Source organism: Salmo trutta, chromosome 26, assembly GCF_901001165.1.
Source record: "Salmo trutta chromosome 26, fSalTru1.1, whole genome shotgun sequence".
NCBI lineage: Eukaryota > Metazoa > Chordata > Actinopteri > Salmoniformes > Salmonidae > Salmo > Salmo trutta.
In genome coordinates, this window is record NC_042982.1 from 20,082,159 (window position 1) to 20,099,487 (window position 17,329).

The 17,329-nt window shown below is 42.4% G+C and overlaps 1 protein-coding gene across 2 annotated transcripts in view; it reads left to right on the forward strand.

Annotated features, from left to right (window-relative positions):
* LOC115163357 (lissencephaly-1 homolog A-like) overlaps window positions 1–16,316 on the forward strand; it is a 63,638-nt gene extending 47,322 nt beyond the window's left edge. For both annotated transcript variants that reach the window (XM_029715159.1, XM_029715160.1), the window contains exons 6-11: window positions 216–384; window positions 2,588–2,690; window positions 2,798–3,026; window positions 9,245–9,346; window positions 9,624–9,780; window positions 12,216–16,316. In XM_029715159.1, coding sequence (XP_029571019.1) covers window positions 216–384; window positions 2,588–2,690; window positions 2,798–3,026; window positions 9,245–9,346; window positions 9,624–9,780; window positions 12,216–12,289 — 834 coding nt within the window. In that variant the 3' untranslated portion in view covers window positions 12,290–16,316. The remainder of the gene's footprint in view (window positions 1–215; window positions 385–2,587; window positions 2,691–2,797; window positions 3,027–9,244; window positions 9,347–9,623; window positions 9,781–12,215) is intronic.
* The last annotated feature ends 1,013 nt before the right edge of the window (window positions 16,317–17,329 follow it).

The following is a 17,329-nucleotide window of genomic DNA, read 5'->3' on the forward strand; positions in this document are numbered from 1 at the left end:
CTGTGGTATTTGGTCTCTGTGGGGATTTTTAGACTTTTGAGAGCAGCTGAGGTGTGCGTTTCTGTTCAGGTGTTTGTGTTCATGTGTGTTTTATGTTCACACAGCAGCTGAAGTTTAGATTTCTGTGTACTCATCTGAGGTGTGTATGTGTTCTTGTTTTCATGTGTTACGTGTTTAGACAGAAGCTGAAATAGTGTGTTTTCTCTCCTCACCAGGTGTGGGACTATGAGACAGGAGACTTTGAGCGGACGCTGAAGGGTCACACTGACTCTGTCCAGGACATCTCCTTTGACCAGACTGGCAAGCTGCTGGCCTCCTGCTCTGCAGACATGACCATCAAACTGTGGGACTTCCAGGGCTTTGAGTGCATCAGAACCATGCATGGTGAGGGGACAGGAGAGGATGGGTGGGACTGGTTGGAGGATATATGTCTTAGACTATGAGGAGGACCAGGGATGGTGAGGTATGTCTGTTTGGTTCAGGCAAAGCTTGGATGAGCAATTCCCGACGTGTATGTGAGAATGTGTTTGGATGGTGCATTGGGGGACAGGTGCTACCAATGCTGTTCATTGTCACCTATGGTATGGCTCATTTTCACTGAAGTTCATGGCAATCTGCTCCAATTCACAGAAAACCCAGTGAAACAAAAGAGCTTCACACAACAACCAAATGATCTGTCACACAGGCTTTAATGTTAATGGCAGCCATTCCACACTTCTTAATATCCTCCCCATCTAACTCCTATAGGCGGTGGGGACTTGTTCTCTCGCTATCTCTCTGTCTCTCTCAGGAATTCAATCATTTGCACCGTTTAATATTAAGATTTGGAGGGCAGAATATAAGAAGCCTTTTTGTATTCACACACACACACGTCCACTCTCAAGACGAGGTGCTATTTCTCATATCAGCACTCTAAATGTTCCAGTCCTTAGGCATTGTCACTGCCCCCCTCCCCTATTTTAAATCCTAATTGCTGCATAAATTGAAGCGGCATATCTTACGTGTGCCTTCAGGCCCCACTGAAACAGGAGGACACCACTGGAGTGGCTTTCCTATTCCATTGGAACTGTGTGGAGCTCCTAAAATATCAAAACTTAATGTTTGACATCATACGCCCCTTAAAATCTCCCCAAAAAAGTCTCAAATTGCCCGGACTAAGAAGTATACTACATGAATGAATATGAAAGCTTAAAGTAAATAAGCTGAAAATAAGCTCTTGACTAGGACTCAGTCATTTTTTAATCCATGTTTGCGTTGTAAAGGTTTTCTCTCTGTGTGTGTGTGTGTGTGTGTGTGTGTGTGTGTGTGTGTGTGTGTGTGTGTGTGTGTGTGTGTGTGTGTGTGTGTGTGTGTGTGTGTGTGTGTGTGTGTGTGTGTGTGTGTGTGTGTGTGTGTGTGTGTGATATTAGCAGTCTCTCTCCAATCCGTTTTGGGTGTAATTTACACCGCCTCAGTTAGAGCTGGCATGTTGCCCCAAAACAGACAGGCTGTGTTCACACTGTGAAGAAACGAGAGCTCGGGGACCTCTTCTCTTTGTCTCCATCTCTCTCTCTGCGCCTGCCAGTTCCACTGCGCCGTCTTTCCTGTCATCCTCCCATCCCCTCATTCTCATCCTTTCATTCTCCTTGAGTTCCTTTCTTCCTCTAATTTTCTTTCTCTCCTTAACCAATTTCCCTTCTCTGTAACCAATTTCCCCTCTTTCCTCACCCTTTCTCATCAATACCTTTTTTCTCCCCCCATCTTCCTCTCCCCCTCCTTCCCTGCATCCCTCCCTCTCCCACCAGGCTGGCTGATTTGGTAGTGAAGATTAGGAGAGATTTTGGACAGTCAGTTTAATTATCCTCTTCACTCAGCACCAGATAGCAGCCCTTTTGTGAGGCTTTCACCACCCATTATTATAACAGCCAGTAGCTCACTGTGGGGCTACTGTGCTCCCCAACACACACACGCACACTTCCGATATATTTAAGCTTGCCTTTTAGAGCCAACTTATCGTTTGTATCTTTTTAGCAGATAAAAAATGGCCGCCCTGGTGACTAGGTAATTAGCTGCCTCTTCTCCAGGAACAAAGACACCCTGGGTGTAATTGGCTGTCTCACTACACATGTTAATTGGCTCATTTAGACAAAACCTATTTTATGGCACGTTTAGTTCCGGGTACTTTATCAAGGGGATGGGGAGGACTTGTCAAAGTGGGTGGCATTCAGAAATGGAAAGGTTTTGCCAGGAATTGCTTGCTAATGTGTTTAGCCCAACTTCGTACTGCCTCTGTCTGAAGTACAGTACTTGAACATTTCACCAATAGATATTTCAGTCACCAAGGGAAAGGGGGCACCTAGTCAGTGGCACAACTGAATGCGTTAAACCTAAACTTGTCTTCCATATTTAATCAGAGGTGCAGGGGCTGCCTTAAATCGACGTCATAGGTGCCTGGGTGAGCATTTGTTGTTGGGGGTTCACTGCCTTGCTCAAGGGCAGAATTGTTCTACCTTTTCTGCTTGGAGATTTGAACCAGCAACCTTCTGGTTACTGGCTCAGCTACCTGCCGCCCAGTAAAGGTCTCATTGTATTGTCTTTTGTTTTCCAGGACACGATCACAATGTTTCGTCCGTAGCCATCATGCCCAATGGAGATCATATAGTATCTGCCTCAAGGGACAAAACCATTAAAATGTGGGAGGTGGCCACTGGGTAAGTACACTGCATAATAGCAGTCAGTGCTCACCATGAGCATAAATGTTCTTTGAAAAATTCAAAGCAACCATCTTTAACCCTTCTCCCCTCTTCCCATCCGTCAGCTACTGTGTGAAGACGTTCACGGGCCACAGGGAGTGGGTGAGGATGGTCCGGCCCAACCAGGACGGCACCCTGATCGCCAGCTGCTCCAATGACCAGACTGTGCGCGTGTGGGTGGTGGCGTCCAAAGAGTGCAAGGCCGAGTTGCGGGAGCACGAACACGTGGTGGAGTGCATCTCCTGGGCCCCTGAGAGCGCTCATCCCACCATCTTGGAAGCCACCGGCTCAGAGGTGAGAAGGTGCTCGACACGAAGATACTGATAGACACACACACTTCACTAAAGGCTTTGTCTCCTCCTTGGTCCCCAAAAGCAGATCATGCAACCCCTTCGTCCTCAAAACACTCACTGCTAACTCTTCAAAAGCACCTTACCCTTATGCCCTGTCCTTGGATCTGTGCCAAAACCTGTATGTACATACGTGCCTTAAGTAAAATGTATGTACACATCAAGATAGTACTGTGCACACACCCATTTAAATGGTACGTACAAGTATCTGATTGCTCAAGGGAAAGTAGACCTAGATATTCCCAGGTAAACACCCAAGTTAATAATATGCACACATCCTACTGTGTGTGTACCTTACATGTCAGACAATTTACTTTGCTCACCACTCTCCCTCTGACTTCCTCTATATATATATGTATGTATGTGTGTGTGTGTGTGTGTGTTTATATATGTATGTATGTGTGTATATATGTATGTGTATATATATATATGTATGTATGTATGTGTATATATATGTATGTATGTGTATATATATGTATGTATGTGTATATATATGTATGTATGTGTATATATATATGTATGTATGTGTATATATGTATATGTATGTATGTATGTGTATATATATGTATATATGTGTGTGTGTGTAATATATATGTGGGTTATTTGGTCTGTCGCCTAACCTAAGATTGGCACCTGACAGAGCCAGACATGTTTGAATCAGACCATGAAATGAAAAGTACAGGAGGAACCCTGTCATGGCCCAGGGTCAGGCCATCACCCTGAACGGTGCCCCCGTGAATGTTCCGCTCTCCCCAGTCTTGTGATCATGCGTGTCCAGTTTCGGCTACATCCGATTTAAAACATTTACCCTTGCAGGCAGCTAGTGGCCCTGTCAAGAACCTTGCCTTCCTGTCTGCCTCGATGCCTGAGCACAATGGTACACAATGTCCCATCTTCAGAACTCACAGAAGAAGCCTCAGACAGTTTTTCCTCTTTAGCTCTCTGTTTCTGTGTTTACTCATTTGAATGGTTAATGTGCTAAGTCAACGCAGTGATGGTATTGTTGATCTTGGCTAAGGCTCAAGCCAGAAGAGTAGATGCGCACATGTGTACACACACGTAAACATACATACCCCATTACCCTCGCCTTTGATCACTTTTTTTTTAAGACTTAAAGAACTTGGCGCTTAGTAGCAGAGCCGGTTCAGGTAGAAGGATTGTCCTGACATCAATTATACTGTCACACTTTATGTTCTATGAACTGGGGGTGCTGAGATGAGCCTGCACAGGGGAACCCACACTGTTAGAACACCCTCCCTGTTGCAGAACTCGGAGGCATGTAATGACTTTTATCTCTGTGTGTATAATATCCCACCCGTACATTTGGCCATGCTTTGTTTGCCAAGTGCCCAATAAATAATTAGTTGGTTCTGAAGACAAAATAAATGGTTACAGTTGAAGTCGGAAGTTTACATACACTTAGGTTGGCGTCATTAAAACTCGTTATTCAACACTTCACAAATTTCTTGTTGACAAACTAAAGTTTTATCAAGTCGGTTAGGACATCTACGTTGTGCATGACACAAGGAATATTTCCAACAATTGTTTACAGACAAATTATTTCACTTATAATTCACTATCACAATTCCAGTCCGTCAGAAGTTTACATACACTAAGTTGACTGTGCCTTTAAACAGCTTGGAAAATTACGGGAAATGATGTCATGACTTTAGAAGCTTCTGATAGGCTAATGGACATCATTTGAGTCAATTGGAGGTGTACCTGTGGAGGTGGAGGTATTTCACAAACTCAGTGCCTCTTTGCTTGACATCATGGGAAAAGCAAAATAATTCAGCCAAGACCTCAGAAAAAAATTGTGGACCTCCACAAGTCTGGTTAATCCTTGGGAGCAATTTCCAAACACCCGAAGGTACCACGTTCATCTGTACAAACAATAGTACGCAAATATAAACACCATGGGACCACGCAGCTGTCATACCACTCAGGAAGGAGACGCGTTCTGTCTTCTAGAGATTAAAACCTCTTACATCTACACGTTCCGCTAGCGAAACGTCTGTTCCAATATCCAATGATGGGCGGGGCGCGAAATTCAAACTCCTCTAAATCCGAAAACTTACACTTTTCAAACATATGACTATTTTACAGCTATTTAAAGACAAGACTCTCCTTTATCTAACCAAACTGTCCGATTTCAAAAAGGCTTTACAGCGAAAGCAAAACATTAGATTATGTCAGCAGAGTACCCAGCCAGAAATAATCACACAGCCATTTTTCAAGCTAGCATATCATGTCACATAAACCCAAACCATAGCTAAATGCAGCACTAACCTTTGATGATCTTCATCAGATGACACACCTAGGACATTGTGTTATACAATACATGCATGTCTGTTCAATCAAGTTCATATTTATATCAAAAACCAGCTTTTTACATTAGCATGTGACGTTCAGAACTAGCATTCCCACCGAACACTTCCGGTGATTTTACTAAATTACTCACGATAAACGTTCACAAAAAGCATAACAATTATTTTAAGAATTATAGATACAGAACTCCTCTATGCACTCGATATGTCCGATTTTAAAATAGCTTTTCGGATGAAGCACATTTTGCAATAATCTAAGTACATAGCCCGGCGTTACAGGGCTAGCTATTTAGACACCCTGCAAGTTTAGCCTTCACCAAAATCACATTTCCTATAAGAAAAATGTTCTTACCTTGCTTGTTCTTCATCAGAATACACTGCCAGGACTTCTACTTCAATAACAAATGTAGGTTTGGTCCCAAATAATCCATCGTTATATCCAAACAGCGACGTTTTGTTCGTGCGTTCTAGACACTATCCCAACGCTAAATCTCGGCCACGAGCATGACGCAAAATATGACAAAAAATTTCTAAATATTCCATTACCGTACTTCGAAGCATGTCAACCGCTGTTTAAAACCAATATTTATGCAATTTATCTCGTAGAGAAGCGATAATATTCCGACCGGGAATCTGCCTGTCTGTAAACTGAGGAAAAAACCGAAAGCCGGGGGCGGGGCGTGTCACGCGCCTAAGGCTTAGTCCATTGAGTGACCACTTAGCTTTTGCTCTCCTTTGTTTCAGCCAGGGCTTTGAATTACGTCATTCCTGTTTTTCCCGGGCTATGAGACCTCATTGGAGACGTGTGAAGTGTCACGTAAGAGCAGAGATCCTTTGTAAACGATAGAGATAATAAAGAAGGGCAAGAAATGTTCAGACAGGGTACTTCCTGAACAGAAGCATCTCAGGTTTTTGCCTGCCATAGGAGTTCTGTTATACTCACAGACACCATTCAAACAGTTTCAGAAACTTTGGAGTGTTTTCTCTCCAAAGCTAATAATTATTTGCATATTCCAGTTTCTGGGCAGGACTAATAATCAGATTAAATCGGGTACGTTTTTTATCCAGCCGTGAAAATACTGCCCCCTAGCCATAACAGGTTAACATACTTTGGTGCGAAAAGTGCATTTCAAACCCAGAACAACAGCAATGGACCTTGTGAATATGCTGGAGGAAACGGGTACAAAAGTATCTATATCCACAGTAAAACGAGTCCTTTATTGACATAACCTGAAATGCCGCTCGGCAAGGAAGAAGCCACTGCTTCAAAACCGCCATAAAAAAGCCAGACTACGGTTTGCAACTGCACATGGGGACAAAGATCATACTTTTTGGAGAAATGTTCTCTGGTCTGATGAAACAAAAATCGAACTGTTTGGCCATAATGACCATCGTTATGTTTGGAGGAAAAAGGGGGAGGCTTGCAAGCCGAAGAACACCATCCCAACCGTGAGGCACGGGGGTGTCAGCATCATGTTGTGGGGGTGCTTTGCTGCAGGAGGGACTGGTGCACTTCTCAAAATATATGGCATCATGATGAAGGAAAATTATGTGGATATATTGAAGCAACATTTCAAGACATCAGTCAGGAAGTTAAAGCTTGGTCCAATTAGGTCTTCCAAATGGACAATGACCCCCAAGCATACTTCCAAAGTTGTGGCAAATGGCATAAGGACAACAAAGTCAAGGTATTGGAGTGGCCATCACAAAGCCCTGACCTCAATCCTATAGAACATTTGTGGGCAGAACTGAAAAAGCGTGTGCGAGCAAGGATGGCCTACAAACGTGACTCAGTTACACCAGCTCTGTCAGGAGGAATGGGCCAAAATTCACCCAACTTATTGTGGGAAGCTTATGGAAGCCTACCTGAAACGTTTGACCGAAGTTAAACAATTTTTAAAGGCAATGCTACCAAATACTGATTGTGTATGTAAACTTCTGACCCACTGGGAATGTAATAAAAGCTGAAATCATACTCTCTACTATTTTTCTGACATTTCACATTCTTAAAATAAAGAGGTGATCCTAACTGACCTAAGACAGGGAATTTTTACTAGGATTAAATGTCAGGAATTGTGAAACAGAGTTTAAATGTATTTGGCTAAGGTGTATGATTTCAACTTTATATCCTCCTTGTGCTTAGCTGTCGAAGATGATATTTGATTTTAAAATAAGAGATAGATGGTGGTTTTGGTAATTATGGAACAATTGAATCTAAGTGCAAATTTGGTGTATATCAATTACTGCCCTCAGCTGTAAGGTCCCGCCAGTGCAAGTTTGCTCTACTCTGTGTTCAGATACACTCTTACAGTCCATTCGGAAAGTATTCAGGCCCCTTGGCTTTTTCCACATTTTGTTAGGTTACAGCCTTATTCTAAAATGTATTAAATTGAAGGAAAAAAACAATCTACACACTACCCCATAATCACAAAGCAAAAACAGGTTTTTAGAAATGTACACATTTTTTGAAATGTATAATACAAAACAAATATCACACTTACATAAGTATTCAGACCCTTTACTCAGTACTTTGTTGAAGGACCTTTTGGCAGCGATTACAGCCTCGTGTCTTCTTGGGTATGATGCTACAAGCTTGGCACACCTGTATTTGGGGAGTTTCTCCCATTCTTCTCTGCAGATCCTCTCAAGCTCTGTCACGCTGGATGGGGAGTGTTGCTGCACAGCTATTTTCAGGTCTCTCCAGAGATGTTCGATGGCGTTCCAGTCCGGGCTCTGGCTGGGCCACTCGAACATTCTGAGACTTTTCCTGAAGCCACTCCTGCGTTGTCTTGGCTGTGTGCTTAGTGTCATTGTCCTGTTGGAAAGTGAACCTTCGCTTCCATCTTGCCACTCTAGCATAAAGGCCTGATTTGGTGGAGTGCTGCAGAGATGGGAGAACCTTTCAGAAGGACAACCATCTCCACAGGGGAACTCTAGAGCTCTGTCAGAGTGACCATCGGTTTCTTGGTCACCTCCCTGACCAAGGCCCTTCTCTCCTGATTGCTCAGTTTGGCTGGGCGGCCAGCTCTAGGAAGAGTCTTGGTGGTTTAGAACTTCTTCCATTTAAGAATGATGGGGTCCACTGTGTTCTTGGGGACCTTCCAATGCTGCAGAAATGTTTTGGTACCCTTCCTCAGATCTGTGCCTCGACACAATCCTGTCTTGGATCTCTACGGACATTTCCTTCGACCTCATGGCTTGGTTTTTGCTCTGACAGGCACTTTCAACTGTGGGACCTTTATATAGACAGGTTGTGTGCCTTCCCAAATCATGTCCAATCAATTGAATTGACCACAGGTGGACTCCCAAGGATGATCAATGAAAACAGGTTGCACTTGAGCAAAATTTTTAGTCGTAGCGAAGGGTCTGAGTACTTATGTAGATAAGGTAGTTATTTTTAATACATTTGCAAACATTTCTGAAAGGCTGTTTTTACTTCATTGTTATGGTGTATTGTGTGTAGGTTGCTGAGGATTTGTATTTATTTAATCAATTTTAGAATAAGGCTGTAACAAAATGTAGAATGTCAATGGGTCTGAATACTTTCCAAAGGCACTGTGTATCTAAGCAGAGTCTGTCCTGCTCTGGAGACGCATCCTCTGATAACTATTCCGTTTGTTGTCCATTTCCCCTGATGCTAAGGTGCTATTTATTTATCAAAGGCTGTGGTATAAAAATGCATTTATTTCAGAGGGCTGCTGGCAGCATATAGCCCTTATAACAAAATGATCAAGGGTTGATATCCCCCAAGTGAACACTGCTAAAGGTTCTGTATTCGCAATTTACGGCGGCAATTGGAGCTCATCGTATTCTTTCTCTCCCTGTGTCCTTTCAGTCTAAGAAGAGTGGTAAGCCGGGCCCGTTCCTGCTGTCTGGCTCCAGAGACAAGACTATCAAGATGTGGGACGTCAGCATTGGGATGTGCCTTATGACACTGGTGAGTGGACCATTAATCATAGACATACGATAGATGGTCATTCCGATTCATGCAGTTTTTAATTGAAAAATGTCCCCATTAGTGATACCGACTCCATTCTTCACATGACTTGAATTGTAATGTGATTGACCTTCTTGAACCCTAGTCTTAACCGAACACACTGTCTCCGGTTGACTGGTTTCCCGAACTAAGCATAGTTTGTTTTAGTCAAGGAGTAGTCTGGGAAACTGGCACTAGATTTTGTTTTAACAATTCTAACCAAACACTATTGTCCCAGGTTGGCCATGATAACTGGGTGCGCGGGATCCTTGTCCACCCCGGAGGCAAGTTCATATTGAGCTGTGCTGACGACAAGACCTTAAGGATCTGGGACTACAAAAACAAGCGCTGCATGAAGACTCTGAGTGCCCATGAACACTTTGTTACGTCTCTGGGTAAGCCACTCTCAATCTTCTCTTCTCCTACAGTCACAGTCGGCGTCAGTTACTGCTGGAAGAATTATAGATACAGAACTCATTTATGGAAACGCTATGTCCAAATTTAATATAGCTTTTCGGCGAAAGCACATTTTGCAATATTCTGAGTACATAGCTCGGCCATCACAGGCTAGCTAATTTGACACCCACCAAGTTTGGGGCTCACTAAACTCAGAATTACTATTAGAAAAATTTGATTACCTTTGCTGTTCTTTGTCAGAATGCACTCCCAGGACTTCTACTTCAACAACAAATGTTGTTTTGGTTCCAAATAATCCATAGTTATATCCAAATACCTCCGTTTTGTTCGTGCATTCAGGTCACTATCTGAAGGGTAACGCGCGAGCGCATTTCGTGACAAAAAAAGAAAAAAGAAGCATGTCAAACGCTGTTTAAAATCAATTTTTATGCTATTTTTCTCGTAAAATAGTGATAATATTCCAACCGGGCAACGTTGTATTCATTCAAAGGCTGAAAGAAAAAAATGGAGAAGTCTCGTGAACGCGCATCTCAGTCTCACTGTCCCCAGGCTGACCACTTACAAACTCTGCTGCTGTACTTTGCCCAGAGACAGCAGACACCCCATTCCACTTTCTGGCGGCTTTAGAGAGCCAATGGAAGCCGTAGAAAGTGTCACGTTACAGCACAGATGCTGTATTTTCGATAGAGATGCAACAGAAGGACAACAAATTGTCAGACAGGGCACTTCCTGTATGGAATCTTCTCAGGTTTTGGCCTGCCATATGAGTTCTATTATACTCACAGACACCATTCAAACAGTTTTAGAAACTGTAGAGTGTTTTCTATCCAAATATACTAATTATATGCATATTCTCGTTTCTGGGCAAGAGTAGTAACCAGTTTAAATCGGGTACGTTTTTTTATCCGGCTGTGCAAATACTGCCCCCTAGCCCCAACAGGTTAATGCATTAAGTGGTGTTATAAACTACAATGACCATAATCCATTGCACATCTACTTGTCCAGTCTGTCTTTTATGCCTGCTACAGAAGAGGGAAGAATTCGCAATCGTGAGATGATATAGAGAGCAGGTGTTGCTTCGCGAGGTATCTCTACCTGAAAATACTTTAAATAAGTGATTGATAGTTGGTATTCAGTAGTCATAAAAATATACCTTATTTACTTTGAAGAACTACAAAATAGTGATTTTGTCAGACACCATAGACAGCAGCTCTGTAGAGATGAGATGATTACTAGGAATTAAATTGTTATCAAATAAAACAAATGTAATATACACAACTGAAATATTTAAATTATGGTTAAGTGATGAGCGGTAATAGGCAGTCACTACCATCAAATGTTTTATTCTGTTACAGCATTCAACTCTCACAGTGCATTTAATGCTTAAAAATATTATTGAAACTGAAATCAAAAAAACTTTATTTTTTATAATCAAACCGAACCAACCTCAAAAAGCACTAATCGCTCAGTACTACAAAACATTTTGCAACAAAAACAAATTTTCGTTTCACATCTCAGTGGATAAGTTTAGGGAGTACCTGCCTGTATCTCCATGTCCTTAGTGAACTCAACTCTGATGTTTCCTGAGTTGTTTGTTAGTTCTTTGTTTGGTGGTTTATTGAGGTGTGAGCTAGGAGGTTCTGCATTAACCCCCTCCGGTGCATCATGATATAGGCCCCAGAGAGAGGATCAGGCAGGGGTTAGACAAAGCTGTTTTGGACGATGGTTGAATGGGGTTAGGGATAGATGGATAGGAGAGGGGTGGGGGTTGTAGAGTTCTGATGATAAACTGGTCTTGCCTGGCTCAATATCCTGGGGGCTGCTAGCTGGCAGCTGGGGTCTAAGAGGTAGACAAATGCTCCAGGATTTTCCCAAAATCTGAGGCTTCTAAGCGGATCAAGGCTAGGGAACTCTCCGGAGAAGGAGACTCCAGCTATCCAGCCAGCTTTCCTGTCAGGCTAGTGCTGTTTGAAGCCCCAGCCTCTGAAATCTAGCCACAGAGCACTGCTGTAAGCTATTGTTTGGATATTTTGGGGGGAGAAGACAAAAGCCCCTTTTGAGGTTGATGTGCTGTGCTTTTCTGTGTGATGCATGTACCAAGAGGTAAAGAGCTTTGTCTAGTTAATGAAATGCCCCAATTCAACTATTGATAATAAAATAATGATATATTCAGGTCATACTGCTAAATGGAATATGCTTGATAAATGGCCTTTAATTGCCTTTAATGTGGAAGTTAACTAATTATTCTGCCATCTCCTCTGGATAAAACCTGGTTCTCTCTCTCAATTAATTGCAATTAAATTCAAAGGGCTTTATTGGCATGGGAAACATGTTCAGATGGCCAAAGCAAGTGAAATAGACAAACTATCTACTCTTCCTTTGTACTGATGCCCTTTCCTCCTCCTCTCCTCAGATTTCCACAAGAATGCGCCGTATGTTGTCACCGGGAGCGTAGATCAAACAGTAAAAGTGTGGGAGTGTCGCTGATCCGATCAGGCCTAAGAAGAAAGGACCACCACCATCCCAATTCCCCACCCCACCTCCTATAGGCCTCATTCCACCCCCCCCCCCCCCCCCCCCCTACACTCCACTTCACACTATCTCTTTCATCTCCTCTGGTTACACTCACACACCATGGTTAATACCTTATCCTGTCATCACGCTCTCTGGTCCAATAACTATCGTCCTTTTATGTACATTATTCTGGATGTAGATTGAGCTATTAAATGTTACACAGCAAAAAGTGTTCTTGCATGGTGATGATGAATCCAAAATTGTATACTGTAAATTTACATAAGGTTGTCTAGAAGTACCATAGGTTTAACATGGGCGGGGCTGGCTAAGTCTGTTGTCACATGCAGCCTTACCTACCTACTTATTGAAGGCAGATGTTTCTTTGTGTGCGTCACAAATGCCACCCTATTCCCTATATGGTGCAATACCCATGAGCAAGTGCCTATGTGCCCTGGTCCAAGGTAGTGCACTATACAGGGAATAGGGTGCCTTTTGGGACACATTCTTTGAGTGGGTGTAAAACGTAGGGCGCTAACACTGATAATTTAAAAAAACGACTGTCGTTTCTTTACGTGTCAGATTTATTCTTTTTGTCACTTTTCTGTTTTTATTTTCTCTTTATTTTCTCTCCTTTTCACTGTTGTAGTCTGTCTGTCGGTGACCTTTTTGAGGGGAAAAAACAACAAAAGGAAAAGTATAATCCCTTGATGTCGGAGGATATGAGATTGTTTGTCTGTGGGGGTTTTGTTATTGGAATAATCTGTAGCTTTGTAACATCACTTCTGAAGTGTGCATACCATTTCTCTTCTTCATGTGGAACTAGATAATATATTAATGGCTGCATATACGAACGTTTCAAACTGTTGTCCATCTTCGGTCATCTGGGGGTTGAGAAAACAAAACAGCTTTGTGCTCTTGTCATGACGACGCGTCCTAAACTGAGTAGCAAAACCACTCCTGATAGGCTTAGAATTGTCCTATCCAATGACTGAATTATGTTTATTGAATCAGAACCTTTCTATATTGGCATCTGAATGAATTAACCTGGCTAGGCTGCGCAGCTGGCGCCCTTATTTCAGTGGGTTAGCATTTTGGCTAAAAACTCAGTGGCCTGATGGCTTTCGGGTTAGCATTTAGGCTATGTGAGCCGATAGTGTGAGGTTACTCCTCCCTGAAACGCTGCCCCCTGTCTTTTCGGACTGGTACTGGACCTTATGGTTGGCTGCAACTGATCAGGCGACCGCCTTAGCCTTTCTTTAGCACTTGGCCCTTTAGCAGCTGACTTCAGGGATATCACCTCTTTTTAATCTCAAGCATTTGAAAATAAAGACCTTTAGGTGTCTCCCTCCCTCTGTAAGACGTCTCACTGTTGTCTCAATTCTAACCCGAGTGATTTCCATTGGACTCAATTGAACCTTCTCCCTTTTTCTAACCATATGACGAATCAGGTGTCAGCTGGGTTTTGTCCCTTATACTACAGGAATCATGTAAGAGATTTGATGCTCAGTTGGCCATTGTCTTGTGCTGCTTGCTTCTATGGGCTGTGTAAATTAGGGAGGGTAAGCCTTAGCTTTGGATGAAATATGCAAGTTTCAAATGAGTCGGACACAGTCAGAGACGTCGTCATAGCATGACAAGGAGTCAAAGTTGCCCCTCAGGTTTTGATGTGAAAAATACAAAGAATTGAGAGGTAATAAAGCTGTTTCTGTGGGGGAGAAAGACATGTAAACTAAAGCTTTTTACTGAGCTGTAGTTAAGTGTCCAAATCTGTGTTTCCACTGAACTGACTGATTAACTTTCGGGGGGATTCATTCAGTCAATTGATGATGAAATAAAATGCTAGCAGTAGACATGCTAATGAATGATTGTGTTCTCTGTACAGTAGAGGTCTGATGGTGGTTGTTCTTGTAAAGAGATCTTCACCCTTAAGACTACATACAGCAGCTCCCTTGCCACATACCGGCTTTGGTCTTGGGCTTGGCCTACTAGGATCTGTTTGTGCACAGGAGAGTGCTTAGACACCTTTCCTAGTGAAGAGCTCTTGGGTCAAAACTCCACAGGACCGACTCTAACGCATTGCAGTAGTCTCCTGGGTGGCAAGCACATCTGTATCCTATTCTGTTCATCTTAATGAGCTAGAAGGCTGAAGAAATAATGACAAATGACAATTGGAACTAATTCTAATCTAACCAAATTCCCTCCATGACAATGGAGACCAACCATTCCCCCAAAATCCTATTATCTTGCACATCCCTGCTTTTCGTTAGCTCCTTGGTCCTTTGTCCGACTGGCGATCGAAGGGAAATTTTAAGACTCAATAAAATGCATAAACAAGATATCATTTTTTAATCAGCCTTTTTGCATTATGATGCAATTCTGTAATAATAAAGAACTCCACTTGCTTAACTGATTTTATTATTTTAAGCTTCTTTGCTGAACAACTTCCTGTTCCTCTTCCTGTGTGTATTTGATTGGATGTAGCTAGCTGCTGCTGTTGACCTCTGAACCCTCATAGTGGCTAGCGTGATGAACCCTTTGACCTGTTGACAATATCACTGCTGCATGTACCCCTGTTGTACCAGAGGCTGAGCTGTCTGGTCTTGTGAGCCTTTCTGGTTCAAGTGCTATGATGTAAGCCACTGAACACTCAGGCCGAGTCTGAAATGGCACCCTATTCCCTAAAATTAGTGCACTTAAGACGCAGACTCAATCAGCCACAGGCCACTCCGCTAAGCTGTCAAAGGCTAGTCGTTCCACTTGACAAATTTATATACTGTAAAAAGAGCGAGAAGTAGGATAAGAGAACTCTATCTCTTACGAGAAGGGGTGGTACCCCTACTGTCGCTTGCCAGTAAGCGGGTGTATTGTCCCTGTGTATCTATGTATGTATACTGTGTATTTTGCATATTGACTTTTCAAAGACACCAGACAGGTTGGCTCAGGCTGGCTTGATGGCTGCAGACAGACCGCGCTGTACTTAATGTGGTTGTTTGTTGCTGCTGAAAGGAGGACAGATCTGTAAATATATGAACTGGCTCCTTCATTCCTCTATATGCGATGGGATTGTGGCAGACTAAAGATGTTCTGAGAGAAAAGAAGCCTCCTTGAGAGAATACCACTTATGCCTCCTCTAGACTAGAGACCCCCATGTATTTAATCAGACTAGACAGGTCTTTCTCCAAGCTCCTTTCTCTCTGTCAGTCAGAGGGAGGTAGACTTTGATTGGAGAGTCGGCGTGAGTTCATTCCGTTACATCAACCATCGATAGGACAATTGGACATGGTGGTGCTGATGCACCATAAAACGTGTTTTAGCTGAAACCCAAAAAATGTAACTACAGTTAGACGACATGGTTTAGCTTCAGCATTCAGATGTCCTGATCTGTTCTGTTCTCAATCCTAGGCTAAGTTAGCTTCCTGATTTAAGCCGATTCTCCCTTTAGATTGGCTTAATTCAGGATTACGATATCAGGTTCCTTGTGTAAATTCTAAACCAGGCCTGAAGTGAACCTAAATGGATATTTGACTTGACTCTTATTGTTATTGAAAAACTCAGCTTTCCTTTTCTTGGGTTAGATAAGAAAGGTCTATAAACAAATTGTCCAGAGGGAGAATGTGTGTCTCCCCTTGTAATATAGTTGTCATTGAATGAATGCTTTCCATAACTGTGCTATTGTACCTTCCCTGTGCCCTGTGAAAAGAAATCACTTTTTGCCATTTGCAGCTCCCAAGCAATCCCTATGCTGCACTGGCTAGGTGGATCAGAGGGACTGGCAGACAAGCTTGCACTGTCTGTTGGTCCTTCCCCCCCCAGTCTCAAGTCCATCTGTCTGCTATAATCTGCCTTGTGAATAGATTGAGGGCTTCCGACTTCTTCACAGCTTGAACAGGATTTATAGTTTTGCTTTCAACGTCTTTCTCACTCTTCACACAGCAAAATTGCTAACAAAATATCTGGATGTCATTATTGTTTGCAACATAATTAAAGAAAAATATGTAAATGTTGTCCTTTTTATTGGGTTGGAGTGGGGGTTCTCAACAAAGAACATGCACTGCTTGATATATTACATGTCTACAACAGCAGTTCAATTTGGGATTTACTGATTTTGAGCTAAAGGTTTCGGGGAATGCGAGTCTTAACATTTCAGGATTTTCTTCAGCGAATGGCATGTATTTTTTCTTGGGTAGAAAATTATAATCATTAAATGACCATAATTACATATTGCCAGTATACTGTGTGTGTGTGTGTGTGTGTGTGTGTGTGAAGTATTAATATAATGGTAGGGATTAATTATTCATGTTCACAGCTGTGATGTATGCCAAGAGATGATGGAAACCATACTTGAAAAATAATGTGATTGACAATTTACATGAACAGACCCAAAAATCAAAATCTTACATTTCTAAGACCATGTTGGTGTCTTTAGTTATTTCTTTGCATTCTACCAGATAAGTGCATGGTTCCACCTGGCTGGCACCTTCCTGCTGTCTAATTGTCTGACTACAATACAAATGTCTCGTGATCTTCAAAAAATATAGATGAAGTGAAGCTCTGGGAACAGATTAATCATGCTGAGCAGTTTAGGTTATGACTCAAATATACACTTGCTCAAGCAATATTTTAATTCATTTGGATACATTTGTGCAAGTGTCAAAATCTTTTACTGTAGCCCCTTTGCAAATGTTTGACTGGGTGGGTGGGTGGAGTGTACAATTGCCATCATTTGTATGTGGATAATAGATCAATCAACCACACACACTCAACATCAACTATAAATTGTTGCCAGAATACTACTGATGATATGTAGCCTCAACCTATCATGCTTCAAAATATCCATGCTGGCGGGATCCATACTTCCATTGAAGTAGAAATGTGAAATGGTTAGGTAAGAAGTTATGGTTCAGGGTAGGGACTAACCAAAGATCCCGGATAGCCCTGACCCTTCAAAATGTTGACTGTTTCAAGAATGCGCTGAATATCGACGTCAACCAATGTCTCGTCGCAGAATTGTGA